The 14234-nt window shown below is 38.7% G+C and overlaps 1 protein-coding gene across 14 annotated transcripts in view; it reads right to left on the reverse strand.

Moving 5' to 3' along the window:
• MACROD2 (mono-ADP ribosylhydrolase 2) overlaps positions 1–14234 on the reverse strand; it is an 869250-nt gene that overhangs the window by 595739 nt on the left and 259277 nt on the right. For 13 of the 14 annotated variants that reach the window (XM_065059852.1, XM_065059851.1, XM_065059850.1 and 10 more), the window contains one exon: positions 5887–6003. The exons of the other annotated variant lie outside the window; for it this stretch is intronic. In XM_065059852.1, coding sequence (XP_064915924.1) covers positions 5887–6003 — 117 coding nt within the window. The remainder of the gene's footprint in view (positions 1–5886; positions 6004–14234) is intronic. 14 annotated transcript variants of the gene reach the window in all.

The following is a 14234-nucleotide window of genomic DNA, read 5'->3' on the forward strand; positions in this document are numbered from 1 at the left end:
CAGCACGACCCTACATGGAGCGCTGACAAACGTGCACTCCGGTCCATTCACAAATTAAATTTTAAAGAATCTATCATTAAAAAATGTATATGAGCTAGGCTCAAATCCAAGGATAAAGACCATAGACTCTCAAGATGGAAGATTCTTGCTGATTCATAGCCACACATTTCAACTGGTGGCTACAGCCCCTGGCCGTATTCTACCCAAACCAATGACAGACCCTGAGCAGACTTGGAAGAGAATTCAGTGTTGGAACTTGTTTAGTTGCAGTTGATAAATGCATTCCATGTTATTCCCCAGGAGTCCTAACTTTTCCCTTTGTATGTGTATGGGGGTACCTAAGGGAGAGACAAGTCATAAAGCTTTACAATATAACATAAAATCTAAGCAGGTTTTAGGACCAAAGAAGTAATCATTAATATTTCCCTTCCAACACATTTACAGCATATGCAATGTATGCTGTTTTTAATGGCGAATATAGCAGGTCATTAAGATGACTGGAGCCAATTAGGTGAAATTAAAGCACAATAAAGACATCACTGCACTTATTTTCAAAATGGTTATAAAATACATGAATTGAGCATATAAAAAAAACACCTTTGAAATCTAGACAAAACCAGAAGAACACACAAATACACAGTAAATGCTTTTATTAACCATCAAAAACCCTTTCCCGAAGAAATCCAAACAACAAAAGCATTGCTCAAGAACAAGGAGTCCTGGACCTTTGATCATTATTAACTTGCTTTGCTTCATTTTAAATTTAATTTTCAAATCTGAAGCAACGATACAGATTTAAGAAATACAGCAAAGGACAGCAAACAGTTGCTGCAATTCAGTGCTGTTCCAGGAAATACCCAACTAGAGCTTTTTTCTGGCTCTGTCTACAGGTGTCAAGCAGTTTGGGCACAACGCTGACAAAAATTTGATGCTACTCAAGTAAGACAACCAGTATAAAGACAAAATGATAATAACATTTATGAAGCTTCAATTATATTAATGATTGTGTCACCCTGTGCTTACCAGCAGCCTTTTTCAGCTGAAATTTCATCAAACTTCAGTCTATTTATGCATCTGGTGGCACATGTGTTTTCACTTAGATATTTAAAAGCAATTGTGGGAGAAGATCAAGGACATTGTTCCAACATGGACAAGTTAGTCTTCTCCAAGCAATCCTCTCTTGGCCACTTATTGCTCGCTTTTAATGCCTTCTTTTCAATTCCCAGACTTATTATCCTATTCCCAGAGTCACCTCTTTCCAGACGAAATAGGAAGGTACCAAACTGAATAATCATGCAAAGATAACGTTCTGCTGCACATTAGAAGCACGCAGAAGAAAGTATCGCTCTGATTCTTGCCTACCAGAAATTTAGAATCATTTGAGACAAAATTTAAGTATTATTAAATCAATCAAGGTTTAAAAAGTAAGTTAACAAAGTTTTGTGGAACCCTGGGAATTTGAATAATATGCTTGAATATTATGCCCCATTTCTCCAATTGATCTGGCTTAGAGTGCTGGAGTAGGGTTTTGGTGTCAACCTTTTAATTACAGCTCTGTAAGCAATCTCCAAGCAAATACAGAAAGAGTTAAAACTGCTAACCTCACAGCCTTACTTTAAAATAATACCCTCCAAATATTCACCTTTTAAATACAGAAAATGATGCCTACATAGTAGAACACTTTTTAATCTCTGCTTTTTAATCCCCACTTTTTAATCTGATTAAACAAATTTAAAGGCTGCTTCCTCCTACTGCGTTTAATACCAGCACTCCTCCTAACTACTTATTTCACAGCAGGAATTGTCTTTGAGAGCACAAGCACATTATTACTCCAGATTGATCTACACAGTGGCTTTGGACCAGGAGACTATGCTATATACAGCATTTCCTAAAGGACATTGCTTAAAGCACTAAAAATATCAAGCAAACAGAAAAATTTATTCTAAATATTAGAGGTTTATTAGCAACATAAACCAACGTATTAGAAACTGCCTGGCATTTCCAGCAAGGCACCTCCACTGAAAGTCCACCTGTTGGATTTCATTTACCAATGGTTGGCTCTATCCCATATTAGGGGCCATAAAATTTTATTTTCCTAGGTTTAGGAGTTTTATTATCAAACATTTTTCAGAAAAAAATAAAGAAATTATTAGTGGAAATACTAAGAATAGAAAAAAGATGGTTTGGGGCTCCTTTCCTGCCAAGGTCAGGGTACTGATTCCCTGTGCCGAATGTTGTCGCCACATCTCCAATTGGTTTTAAGCCCGTTAAATACCTTGCAGAGTGGGACTGTATTTTTTAATGTGTTCTGACAGGGTCTTTTTTTTTCTAGTGGACCTCTGCAAGCAGATAACAAGCCACAAGGCTGTTATGGACCCTCGGTTCCAGCCATAAACACGATTTACATTCAGACCATTTTCTGCCAGTATAACCAACTGAGACTATTAATCAACCGAGAAAGAAAACAAGCATTTGTAGAGCTTTAAACAGACACCGTTCATCTGTTATTTAAAGCATGACGCTATCAGGGTACTGCTCAATGTTTGAGGAGCAGTTGTACAATATTTAGAATGAACTTTTATTTAAAAGGAACAACAATATGAAGTGCAGAAGTTAATTGATGATCAGTCTGGGAGAGCGTGAAAGGAAAATATCTCCAAGCAAAAGGCACTGCCTTTTTCAGCCCTGCAAAGCGCTATGAAAACGTGGGTGCCTGCATAGGTGTTTGCTGAAAAACAATAGATGACATCAACCAAATTATGTATTCAGCAAACAACTCCATTGGCATTTTTGGGGGCTTTGTGTAGGCTCTGGCAGCACACAAGGCAGATGGTGATCGCACTGACTTCTGTAAAACCATACTGAACATTACATTAACTGGTAATTAGAAAACAATTTGATTTCACTTCTATTTTCATAGAGACTATTTTTTGGCATTCAAAAATACATATCTCGAAAAGTTCATAGAGCAACATCTCCAGGCTACAGACGTGTTAGTCGTGGTCTATTCGCGCTATCAGGATAAAAAGATGAGGGAAAAAAAGTTGATGATTTTATGTATTCTCTCCCTGAACATTTACTGTTATTTGTGTATTTCACAAGCTGATCTCTGACTCAGATGCAACAAGAACAAACCACAGAAAGCTAGCCTATAGCCTAAATCTTCACATCTTTCAGTCAGACAGTAGTTTTCAATTCTTCCTTTGTGAAGAAATCATTTAGCAGACCTGTTCTTATTCAACCTAAGTAAATACAGCAAAGTACTCAATAAAAACAAAACAGATCATAAAGGAGATTGCAAGAGTGCTTTTTATCTACCGACTACCAGCTTCCTACCAAAGCGTATCTTTGCTTCAAATGCTGAATTTAACTCCAAATTCCTCCAAGTTGTCTATAAAATAAAGCAATACGCTGAATGATCTTTGAATACTAAATATTGTTTAACATGGAGTCCTCATCTCCAGCCCAAGTCCTGCCTCCCTCAGCCAGGCCGGCCTGGCCCACGGCAGCTCTGCTGATTTCAGCAAAATGCTCCCAAGCAAAGCAGTTCAGGATCCAGAACTAGAGACGGGAAAACCCCAGGGGTAGGAAATGCGATCGTAACATTTTGCAAATCTGTTAAATAACAACAAAAAATAACAATTCATCACGCTAGGAAATAGATTTCACATTTACTACCATTACTCATCCAACTGCAATCATGACAAGAGCGGAGACAACAAAATAATCACTGCACTACTCAAATTGTTAATGCATTCCAGTAGTTGGTCTCCTATATACAAACAGATAAGTGAAAAGCAAACTCATTGTGAGAGCTGGCAGTTGTCCATTCACCTATAACCTCCCATGAGTCGCTGACACACCAAATTGCATCACGGCACATCTGGATGGAGAAGTCCAGACCTCTCGTCATGTTGTTGCTTTCATCACCAAAATCAGATGTGAAACAGCTTCCACAGTCAAACTGTAATACTATCACGGCAAAGTGACACAGAGTGACAAAAGATTTCTAGTGGCTCTATAGCTCTTTAAAACATGAAAACAGAGTCTTGATTGTTTGATTACTTTCAGATGAATGGGCTACAAGGCACAATAATTTAATGAGTCTACAACCAAACAGGAAAAGTAAAAGAAAATAACAGCCAGTGAACACAATTACGTTTTCAGGAAAAAAAATCTAAGAAATCAAGAGCATCTAATTCTCAGGCTCTGCACGCAAACCGTACATTTCCCTGCTTGTGCCTGTGTGTCAGATAAAGTGTCTTTCCACTTCTCATGTTGATGTATGATCAAACAGAAACAGATGTGTCTTTGATGCAATTTCAATTTCTAAGAATATTGATTAAGCAGAATATTGACTTTTCTCTATGTCTGGTTAAGGTTTTATTTCCAACTGCAAGTGATAATGGGTTTTCTCATTGCTTTGTTTTGTTATTCCTACATAAAAAACAAGCAAAAAATTTTCCTATAGTCTTCAAACAGCATCTCATTCTACAAACCGAACTTAAGCAAGACCCATTAAACTGCTACAATATTTAAAGGGAGGCCGTATCTCAGACGTGATCCTCTCTAGCACAGTTCTGTGCTCCTTGCTTTGGTACCTTCTATTGAATTTCTTTTATCAAAATACATGGGAGGAATTATGCACCTATACATGAACAGTTTTTCCATACCTCCCAGATATTTTCTTAAAGAGGAACAATTAATCATCAAAAATCCCCAGTAAATTACAATGTGTTATAAAACAATCCTATCAGCTTTATAAGAATCTGGTGAAGATTTTGGCCATAAACAAACCCAACATTGCTAGCATATGGAATCTTCCTCAACAATTTCCCTGAACTCTAGTCAAATTCACCTTTCAGAAGTAACTATTAGAGTGGTAAAAATATAGCAATTATCACTGTCAAGGAAATAATTGGAAGCTCTCATCATCATGATCACAGAAGGTGCCAACAATTTACTTCTTTACCAAAGGCATTAAGGACCACAGGAACCTGCTACTGCAGTAAGCATTTGATTTTACATGAAAGTAGAAAAAATTACGAGATGTGATCTAAATACATCTGAATGAGTCATGTTCCTAGTGCAATCTGCGTATTAAAAAAGAGATGTTGAACTCTAGTTACATGCTGTTTGTAATGCTTTCTTGGTATTTGTATCATCATAACTTAATATACCATTCTGTAAGATCCTAACTTGCAGATTTCCTACTTTTCATTCTTACATAATAGAGTGGCCAACCAACATGCTGTCAACATGCTAGGTTTTCCAAGACAAGCTCAACACGTATGCAACAAGGTCAAATAGCCATCTTCCTATTTTAAATAGGATGGGAATTTGTACACTTTCAATGTGCAAAAACAATCCAGCACTGAGCTATGCTCTGCTGAAAGCTCAAGTGTGACAGATGCCTTCTCAGTAATTCCCAATCAGCCACTACGTACAGCTGAAAACACAACACATCACTTTGATCTCCTCCGCTCTCCAAGTATTCACAATCAAGGAATCTGCGTGAAGAATATGAAATACGCAGCATTTCCAGAAATTGTCTCCATGGAACTTAGAATATGATAATGTGTATTTTGTTCATACTTCATAAAGCATTTCCAAACCTTTATTATGCATATGATATGTTTAAGCTTGCAAAAAACTAAACATGAAAGCTGCTTTATATTTTAGAGACGTGTAGGTTTCATAGGATAACACAGGTGAAATAATCGTTCCCTTTTGAGGGGAAGGCATTATTACAAAACATGCTTAATTAAGTCCCACTGCTAATTTTTGTAAAATGAAGACCTTGTTGAATTACACCACAGGGAAATAAAGCATGCACGCCCCCTCCACTTGCTTAAAACAAAAAGAAAACGCTTTGGGTTGACTTACATTTTGCAGGGAGGTCGTATCCACAGGTGATTTTTGCTTGTCCAGTCTCACAGCCGCTCAGGTTGCGACATTCGGCAACTAGGCAGGGCCCGGCAGCTCTGTGTATGCAGCCATCCACTACAAAACAAACCCAGAAAACGGGATTTATTCAAAGCCAGTCTTTATGTTGCCTTCACACAAATATACGGTGACATTTACTGCTCATTTTTACACTCACTGCACAGACTTACTGATCTATAAGTAGATAGCCAAACCTATACATTTTTTTCTGCCAGAAGGAGTCAATGAGTTTATAAAAATATCTATATGTATGTATTTATTCAACTCCACGTAACTGAAAATACCTGGAAAAAGGTAAAGCAGAATTAAAATTTCAATATTAGAAATGGGTCTTATTCAAGGCTCTAAGAAATTGTCACTTATGAAAACTATGAAAATAGATTTGATCCTCAGCTAAATGCCAAACTTTTTTACTACATACCTCTGACACACAGACTATTTGATGTCACTGTCCTACTAATGTCTTATACAAAAATTCCAAGAAATGATGCCTATGGATTTCAAATACAAAAAATGCCTCATTTGGAAAGCTGGAGAGGGACTTTTTACAAAAGCATATGGTGATAGGACAAGGGGTAATGGTTTTAAACTGAAAGAGGGTAGATCAGATCGGATAAAAGGGTGAAATTCTTCCCCACGAGGGTGGTGAGGCACTGAAGAGGTTGTCCAGAGAGGTGGTGGATGCCCCATCCCTGGAGACATCCCAGGCCAGGCTGGACGGGGCTCTGAGCAACCTGATCTGGTGAAGATGTCCCCGTTCATGGCAGGGGTGGCACTGGATGAGCTTTGAAGGTCCTTCCAACCCAAACCGTTCTATGATTCTATAAACCTTGTTTCTAGTTGCCGAGACTCTCCTGAGCTGCGACGCTGCGCTGGCTCCTCTGGCTCCAGAGGCAGCTCCCCCAGCAGTGGTTTATGGAGCCACGTGCATTGTTGCATCAGCACGTTGCTATGGCAACACACTGTTGTGTCACCTACCGGCCACCCCTGGGCCCACCTGGAGCCCGTCTGGACACGTGTATGTGGGACACCCGCTCTCGCTGACCCTGCTCTGAGGAGGGGGCTCGACTGGCACTGACTTTGTCATTGAAGCAGAGAAAGGTATAAAAATACATAATATTATGATAGGACAAGGGATGATGGTTTTAAACTAAAGGAGGGGAGATTCAGGCTGGACATGAGGAAGAAATGTTTCACACTGAGGGTGGTGAAACCCTGGCCCAGGTTGCCCAGAGAGGTGGTGGATGCCCCATCCCTGGAGACATCCCAGGCCAGGCTGGACGGGGCTCTGAGCAACCTGAGCTGGTGAAGATGTCCACGCTCATGGCAGGGGTGGCACTGGATGGGCTTTAAGGTCCCTTCCAATCCAAACCATTCACTAATTCTATGATTCTATGACCTTTTTTTCCCTTTTTTTTTTTTTCCTCTATGTTTAAATTTTGCATTATTCAAGCAATACTTCGGAGTTAATTAAATAATAATTACTAAAGGTTGCAATTGCAGCTAAGTATGCAAGAAAATGAGGAGAGTGCATAGATCTTACTGCCCTCGGGAGCCAGCGAAAGAATAATAGCAACAGCAAAGAATAAAAAAAAAGGCTGCTGGCACAGCATTTCTGCCCTCTCTACATGCAATCAGAGAAATTATTTACTGTAATTATGGCAAAAAGTTTAAGAAAAAGGAAACAGAACGAAACAAAACCGGGAAATACTGTGTGCATGAACATATTAACTATGGTAAAGCCCTAAGTCAGCAGCAACGATGAAGTTCAACTGTAGGAAATAATCATCATAAAAGCTACAATATCAATTCAAAAAAGGTAATATAAGCTGAAGTATAAAGGCTAAACAAATACCCTGTTTCCCCAAAAATAAGACAGGGCCAGTAGTAATCTTTGCGCCAAAAGATGCTTATTATTTTACATGTATGGCTGCCTGGATATTATTTAAATTGACTTTTTTTTTGAACTGTAACTAGGGCTTATTTTTGCAGTAGGGCTTATATTCTGGATACCCTCAAAAATCCTGAAAAATCACACTAGGGCGTATTTTTGGGGCAGGTCTTATTTTTGGAGAAAGAGGGTACTTATGGAGACAAGGAAGATTCTGTATGACTATCATCCAATATTTATTTCAGATATTATTTCAGATTTCACCAGTTCAAAGTTGCAGCACTATGTTGAGGCAATTAAACCAGAAAAGGTTTGAAAAGCCAAGTGTAGGTGGGTTTTCAAGAGATGCATATAATCTGTTGTTTTTTGAAGCTGGAATGGAAATGACAACTGGCCTTTCTACATTAAGGGTATAGCTGGTTTTGAAGCCATGTATCCCCAAGGAGAGAGGCAGATAACATCTTTATCTGAATGAAGCCACCTCCTAATAAGTGTTAAAAACTTGATTGTTTTATGTCAGGGTCAATATTCAGACGACACAGTAAAACTGGATAAGTGGTTCCTTATAAAACTCCATCCTCACTCTGGACATGGTGCCCAAGTTTCAAAATATCATTTTGAAATACTTTATATTAGACAGAAAAATAGTTACAGAGTCATGCGATGTTGCACTTTCAATGACATTTTCTATAATTTTCTTATTGAAATTATGCGGATACCTCTGTACCAAGACACCAAATCTATTTACTCTACCTTAGCCGAACTTTTGTTTGTAACCTACTCAAAATCTCTGCTCAACAGACTCCAAGATGCTAATGCAAGAATAATATTTTGTAACCTCGAGGTGAAAAAAGAATGCTTGGAATCTATCTTGTGCTCATAATATCCAGTTTAATCATTTTAACTTAATTACTAAATGCTTTTCCAAAGCAAGCACAATAAGCAAATCAGTATGCATTGAAACCTCAATAATATTTTTATAAGCATGACCACGACAATCTTTACCAACATTAATATTTCCTGAGACATTAACAAAAAAGCAGCACTGATGGTTAGGACTAACACTTTCTGCATGATCCTTTATAGAAGAAGTCTTTCAGCTCAGGAGTATGGACAAGGGTTGGAATCCGTGCAATGATTCCCTTGGCAGTGGATTCATCCCACCCCAAGCTCCTTTTTGTCCCTAACAAGCAGGCACCCTCCCTCAAGCAGTGTCTGTACAATTATTGGTTCAGCAGCTGTCTCAACCGAATCATCTGGACAAACAAGCTCTCTTCTCCCAAACTCCATTCACTTTAACCCAAGTCCCTCGCCATAAGAAGGACATTGAAGTACTAGAGACAGTTCAGAGAAGGCGATGAAGCTGGTGAGGGGTCTGAAGAATAAGTGTGATGAGGAGCAGCTGAGGGACCTGGGGGGTTCAGCCTGGAGAAGAGCAGGAGCTGAGGGGAGACCTTATCGCTGCCTGCAACTACCTGAAAGGAGGTTGTAGCATGGAGGGGGTTGGTCTCTTCTCCCAAGTAGCAAGTAACAGGATGAGAGGAAACGGCCTCAAGTCGCACCCGGGGAGCATTAGATTGGATATTAGGAAAGAATTCTTCATGGAAAGGGTTGCCAGGCACTGGAACAGGCTGCCCAGGGAAGTGGTGGAGTCACCATCCCTGGAGGTGTTTAAAAGGCATTTAGATGAGGTTCCTAGGGACATGGTTTAGTGCTAGACTCAGGTTACGGCTGGACTCAATGATCCTGAGGGTCTCTTCCAACTAAAATGATTCTATGATTCTATGATCCTAAGTCCAGCTCAGAGAACAGCCAAAAACCACAACCCGCAAGAAAAGGAAGCACAGGTTCTGGCAGGGAAGTGGAAGCGCAGATTTATCACTTCTTCTGAATCTGCAATGTATGAACATACCTAATGTGTTAACGTACCACATGCCAGACCAGCTGTGACGGCCAAAACACAGGTGGCCCCAGCTCCCCATCTATAAACCACCTCATGATGGAAGAAGCTTTTAATGCACATACATCCAGCTGTGGTATGGATGGTCTACCATGAATTTCCTGGAGCTGGTTCCATGTCCAGCCCTTGTCACTGAATCAGCTTCCAGAAATATGAAAACATAATTAAAAAAAAAATTCTTAACAGAGGAAAATCAATTCTATCATAACCAGTTTTGACATATGACAAGGAAAATGGAAGACACCTGCCAAAACCAAACAAGTAGATGTGCATATTTCCCTTATAAAGGTGGCATAATAGAAAATGATTGAATACTCCAGACAGATGGAAATGTAGACATTAGCATTTGATATACACCAGTGACTGATGACATAGAAGAATGAAGAATGGGGGGGACAACAACCAAAAGAACAATAACAACAACAAAAAAAACCCACCAAAAAATAAAATAACACTAACTCACCCACAATTTTCTGAATAACCTCTTTTCTTCTACTATACTTTATTAAATACTTGAGCAGAGATGACCTCTGACCTATGTACACATTTTCCATTTAATATGATAACTCAAGAAATCATGCTAGAAATACTCTGTCTCCAATAGTAAATACAATCTATAATACAAGTTTGATTATTCTTAAAGCAAAAACCCAGGCAGTGAAATATCTTGCCAATATGAGCACTCTGCATAACATAAAGGAAAAAATTGGCAGAGGTGGCGTAGATTAGCAAATCTAAATGTGCTACTTCAGCCTCTGCTAAAACACGTCCTAGATGTACTCATTCAAAAAACATGGAACGGGCATGCACAAAACATTTATGTGAGATATTCTGTTCTTCTGGAAGTGTACACTGACTAATAAGTGTAGGGAGAAGTAAGTGCTGTTAACGTGGAAACTTTATGGAAATTACACATAACAGCAACAACCTCAGGAGGGAAAAATTATGGCCAAAGAGATATTGTTATTGTGTAGTAGGAGATTTACATTATAATAATGGCATGCTGCCAAATTATCTTTATAGGAAAGTGAAGACTCTTTGATATATTGGTTTCAGATACTTCATTGGTTTGATATATAGATGCTTATCTGAATTCTTCAAAACAGATCCGGAAAACTTTAAACCATATCCCACTGTTCTTTCCCTGGAATTTCTTTGTGCAACTGGATGAAAAACCCAGACACCTACGGTCAAATCTGCCTTGCATCGTGTGACAGTGATAAGGAATTCTGTATTATCACTGTGCTTTACAACCAATGTAAAATGTCATTTTACTTTGAAGCTATCACAGGTTGCCTTTTTTTACAGGCTGCCCTTCCCATCCAGATTTATGGAAATCATATCTATATTCTGGGCCACTTATATACACAGAGACCTGTCATTTCACAGCTATGGGAAAGACGTGGGATAATCCCACAGACAAAATTATCAATCATAGTTTGACTAGAAAGCCTATGTCTGGTCTACGTGATGGTTAATTGGCATTTCTAAGTCCTTGGTAACACTTGAAGGCACTAAAGTCAGGGCTGCTACCTGTCCTTATGATACTGTGCTTCTTGATATGAGTTATGCTTACAAACCAAGCTATTTGTAAGGATTTTTTATAGCACTAATACTAAATGAGTCCTGCCCTGAGCCACCAGCAATGTGGTAAATATCACAGAATCACAGAATAGTTTGGATTGGATGGACCATCAAAGGTCATCTAGTCCAACCCCTGCAATGAGCAGGGACATCTTCATACCCACAGGATGGTCCTTCTTCTGCATTCCATAAAGCCATCAAAAGTACTACTCCAACATTTTTTCATTAAAAATAATATTAGCAACCTCACTGCATGCCTCCAGAAGTTTTAGGAGCCACTAGGGACAGCATTTTGTCCTCCCAACAATGCAGCAGAAGCTGTTAATGAAGAAAAACTCTTTTCAAAGATACTGCAATCAACGGTAGTGGTTGCACAAACAAGTCACCTGAAAAATAATAGCTTAAAATACATGGACAAACCCCAGAATCAAAATAAAACTCCCAGTCCAAGTGAGAGTTTGTGAACAACAATGCATTGAACAAAAATATGGGAATCTTTGACAACATCTTTCTGCACTGCACACTAAAGGATGCTAAAAGGTTAAATCCTTTCTTATCTATTGTAAAGCAATTGTATGTGTCCTCCAGATTTAAAGGGTTATATAGTGAAAACTAGTGAAATTATTGATGTACAATATAGAACAAATCTGTTTCTCACAGAAATCTCTTAAAATTGCAAATGAAGCAAAAGCGCAGGAAACACAGAATTAAGGGTATCGTGGGATGCTGCTTAAAAAAAAAATAACCTCAGCAAAACTAGCCTTGCAGTACAGATGGTAATAAAAAGGGGAAGGCAATCAAACACCGCAGCAAAATATACACATTCCCCTGGGAATAATAAGTCCCAAATTTCTTTTGTGACCTTGTGTGCAAGTCTGGATAAATTGAAGTTACAGTGTAAACAACACATGCAGATTTATCATGTTATATTTCAAGAACCTATATATATATACATATATATATATATATATATATAGTAGTTGTTGTTCTCTGGTGCTTTTCCAGATTTTCATTTCTCCTTTTCACTAGGAACTTCAGGAGATTTACTTACTTAAGAAAGTTAGCTGTGCATGATTTATCTGTGAAACACGACTGTTCTGCCACACGGCAAATGCCAGGAGTGAATAAAAACAGAAAAAAAAAGTCATTATATCAGATATATTGCCTGGGACACACCAGAGGAAGCTGTTTTGCCCCAGCTGTACCACACCTCTGGTATATAGGCCCTCAGGACTTTTCCAAAATACCCATTGCAAGGATGTGTATGGAAACTAGGGGGGGAAAAAGAAAGAAACAAACAAAAACCCCACAAACGCAGCCCCAAGCCCCCCCCCAACAACACAAAAACAAGCTCACAATCTAAAGCAACCTCATTCTGCAAAACTGGTGAAGTATCTCGAGGAAGTTCATTGGAACCAAGTGCTGCCAAAGTTGCAACTGCACCTCTGAGACCGACATCAAGGGGAAATAAATCCTGCCCAGCAAGAGACAACAGCTGCTGGTCTAATGAACAAAGGTGGGGATCTTCAACAGATTACAACACAGATGCCAGGCGACTGCTGCTGCTAAAACCAGCGGTTTATATTGTGGAGATGGCCTCTGCCATTGGGAAGTTTAACGAACGGAAGATTTTTAATCAACACGCTGGTTTATAGGCCTCCGACATAATTAATTTTAAATACTTAGCATTTATACAGTACTCTCTGGCCACGATCTCAACGAGTTTAAAAGCATGATCTGATCTAGCCTTAAAATTCTCTGTTTTTAAAACAAAAAGCAACTATTTATTTTGAAATGGCTAATTTCCTGCGTTAGGTTCACATTTCATCACAATCTAAATGTATAGTTTTCTAAATATTCTTATTTTCAGAAACTCTTGGTGCCGACATCTGAGCTAAATCAAGACAAACCAGTGAGTTTAAGGTCTTAATGCTTAATCTACTGATTACCTAATGTGTCCATTCCCATTCTCTCTATAGTGTTGATTCTTTATTTAAGAATCAACGTTTTGAGACTGCACAAGGGGCCTCATTGCAGCCAGAATTAAAATTCTGGGTCCTCCCAGCTCCAACCACCACCCGTGTTGCAGAGAGTTTAATGAAAAGTCATCATAAGGTGTAATAAGACCATTATTCCAGCACAAACTGCAAGGAGCAAAACTACTCATAACAAAGGCATGTGTAAGCCTTATTGTTAAGTCATACATGAGCAATTTGTATTTTAGAATATTGTTTAGCTGAAATGCTCCAAATGTCGCATTAAAAACCATCAGTTACGGCCGGCTATGATGAAAAGTGCTGGGAATTAAATTTTAAGACCTACTGGTTCTTTTAAGAGAAGGCTGCCCTTGATCTGGGTGCAGTTCACATTCAAGCACAATAAAAGCAGCTGAAAGATCCAACATAACCAGTGTCCACACTATTAACCAGCAAAAAGACATATGGAAACAAAGAAGTCAATAATGATTCAAAATAAAGCTCACCCATGGACCTGTTCAATTTTAAGTGTCCTACATCTATTGCACAAAACCAATTATTCTTACTTCGACAAAAACACGAAACGGTTGTAAAACCACACATTTTGGCAGACTTCTTTACTTTAGTCAAATATCTTGGGATATCAGAAACTCATTAAAAATATATGAAAAGCCAAGTAAAAGTTGTTCTGTCACGTTAGCAATGACGATGGGTAAATTCCTTCCATAAACAACTAAGCAATAAGGAAAGTGCTCGTTTTATCTCACACTTAGGACATCATCTTTCTTCGTCTCCGAGTGCTCCACTCCAATTTTGTACACAAAGTTAGAATGTCAATAGGATTCACACTTCCGTCAGCCCACTCAAGCAGCATAAG

This window comes from Columba livia, chromosome 3, assembly GCF_036013475.1.
Source record: "Columba livia isolate bColLiv1 breed racing homer chromosome 3, bColLiv1.pat.W.v2, whole genome shotgun sequence".
Taxonomy (NCBI): domain Eukaryota; kingdom Metazoa; phylum Chordata; class Aves; order Columbiformes; family Columbidae; genus Columba; species Columba livia.